Source organism: Octopus bimaculoides, chromosome 1, assembly GCF_001194135.2.
Source record: "Octopus bimaculoides isolate UCB-OBI-ISO-001 chromosome 1, ASM119413v2, whole genome shotgun sequence".
Classification (NCBI taxonomy): Eukaryota; Metazoa; Mollusca; class Cephalopoda; order Octopoda; family Octopodidae; genus Octopus; species Octopus bimaculoides.
Genome location: NC_068981.1, coordinates 108,352,026 through 108,353,234, shown reverse-complemented (window position 1 = coordinate 108,353,234; position 1,209 = coordinate 108,352,026). Strand labels below are relative to the sequence as shown.

Genomic DNA, 1,209 nt, shown 5'->3' with positions numbered 1-1,209 from the left:
CTCTCTCTCTCTCTCTCTCTCTCTCTCTCTCTCTCTCTCTCTCTCGTCCTATCAGATTAAATTCTTTATAATATGTATCCTCTGTCTGGGGCAGTGGTTCTCTATCTTTTTACTTTGTGATGTATGGGAGACAAAATAAAACTTTACTGGTATACTTCACTTGAAAACTGAAAAAAATAATCCATTTTGAAGTTAAAAATTTTGATAAGAATATTTTCTCAATCATTCTTATGTTTGCAAAATTATAACAGTTTTCAAAATAAACATTAAAGATTTTTTTAAAGCTTTATCTTTCATGAAGATCATTTTTACCTTTTATCCTTCTGATGTTAATAATATAAACATCATTAATGAATGATGTTGATTTATTTAATTATAATTTTTTGTATTTCAAACAACATTTTGTATTATTATAATACATATATGCTTTTTCTTGTTCAGGGCAATGTTTCAAATGTAATGAGAAGGTGACTGGTAGCAATGAGGCATGTCAGGCTATGGGGAACTTATATCATACAAAATGCTTTGTATGTTGTTCCTGTGGTAAGTACTATTAAATCATTTAATAAATAATTTATTGATAAACTTATTTTATAGAGAAAAGCATTGAGATGTTGAATAATTGGTAGCTTTTTTTTTAATTTTGCTTCATGCATAGCATTTTCTGTTTGATTTAAAGTTTTTGTAATTGGTATAAGTCAAAGTAAATGCTTTTCTAATGTACTCTGGTATTTCATAAAAAAAAGAACAGACCAGAAAAGTACAGCCTCTTTAATAATATGTAAACAGCTAAAATCTTTTTGGTTGCTCAAAATTGACTGCTTTATTTATCATCATAGTCATTGTAATTTCTAATTATGCATATACTTAATGATTGATTTCTGTTTTGTCGTGTCTAGATAGACAAACAGCTCTTTATATTATAATCATCATCATAACTCAATTTTCCATGCTAGCATGGGCTCAACTATATATACATAGCTACACTTTCAGCGCACCCTCCTCCGCTACTGACTTGGTCACCTAGGTAATGGAAGCATAGATATATATATATATATATATATATAAATATATATATATATATAATCATCATCATCATCTTTTAACATTGCTGGCATGGGTTGGATGGGTTGATCAGACCTGACAAGCGGAGGAACTGCACCATCATCATCATCATCGTTTAACGTCCACTTTCCATGCTAGCATGGG

At 29.7% G+C, this 1,209-nt stretch overlaps 1 protein-coding gene across 2 annotated transcripts in view; it reads left to right on the top strand.

The window, feature by feature from the left end:
* LOC106881156 (Wilms tumor protein 1-interacting protein homolog) overlaps positions 1-1,209 on the top strand; it is a 100,961-nt gene that overhangs the window by 51,893 nt on the left and 47,859 nt on the right. For both annotated transcript variants that reach the window (XM_052969151.1, XM_052969154.1), the window contains exon 2: positions 442-543. In XM_052969151.1, coding sequence (XP_052825111.1) covers positions 442-543 — 102 coding nt within the window. The remainder of the gene's footprint in view (positions 1-441; positions 544-1,209) is intronic.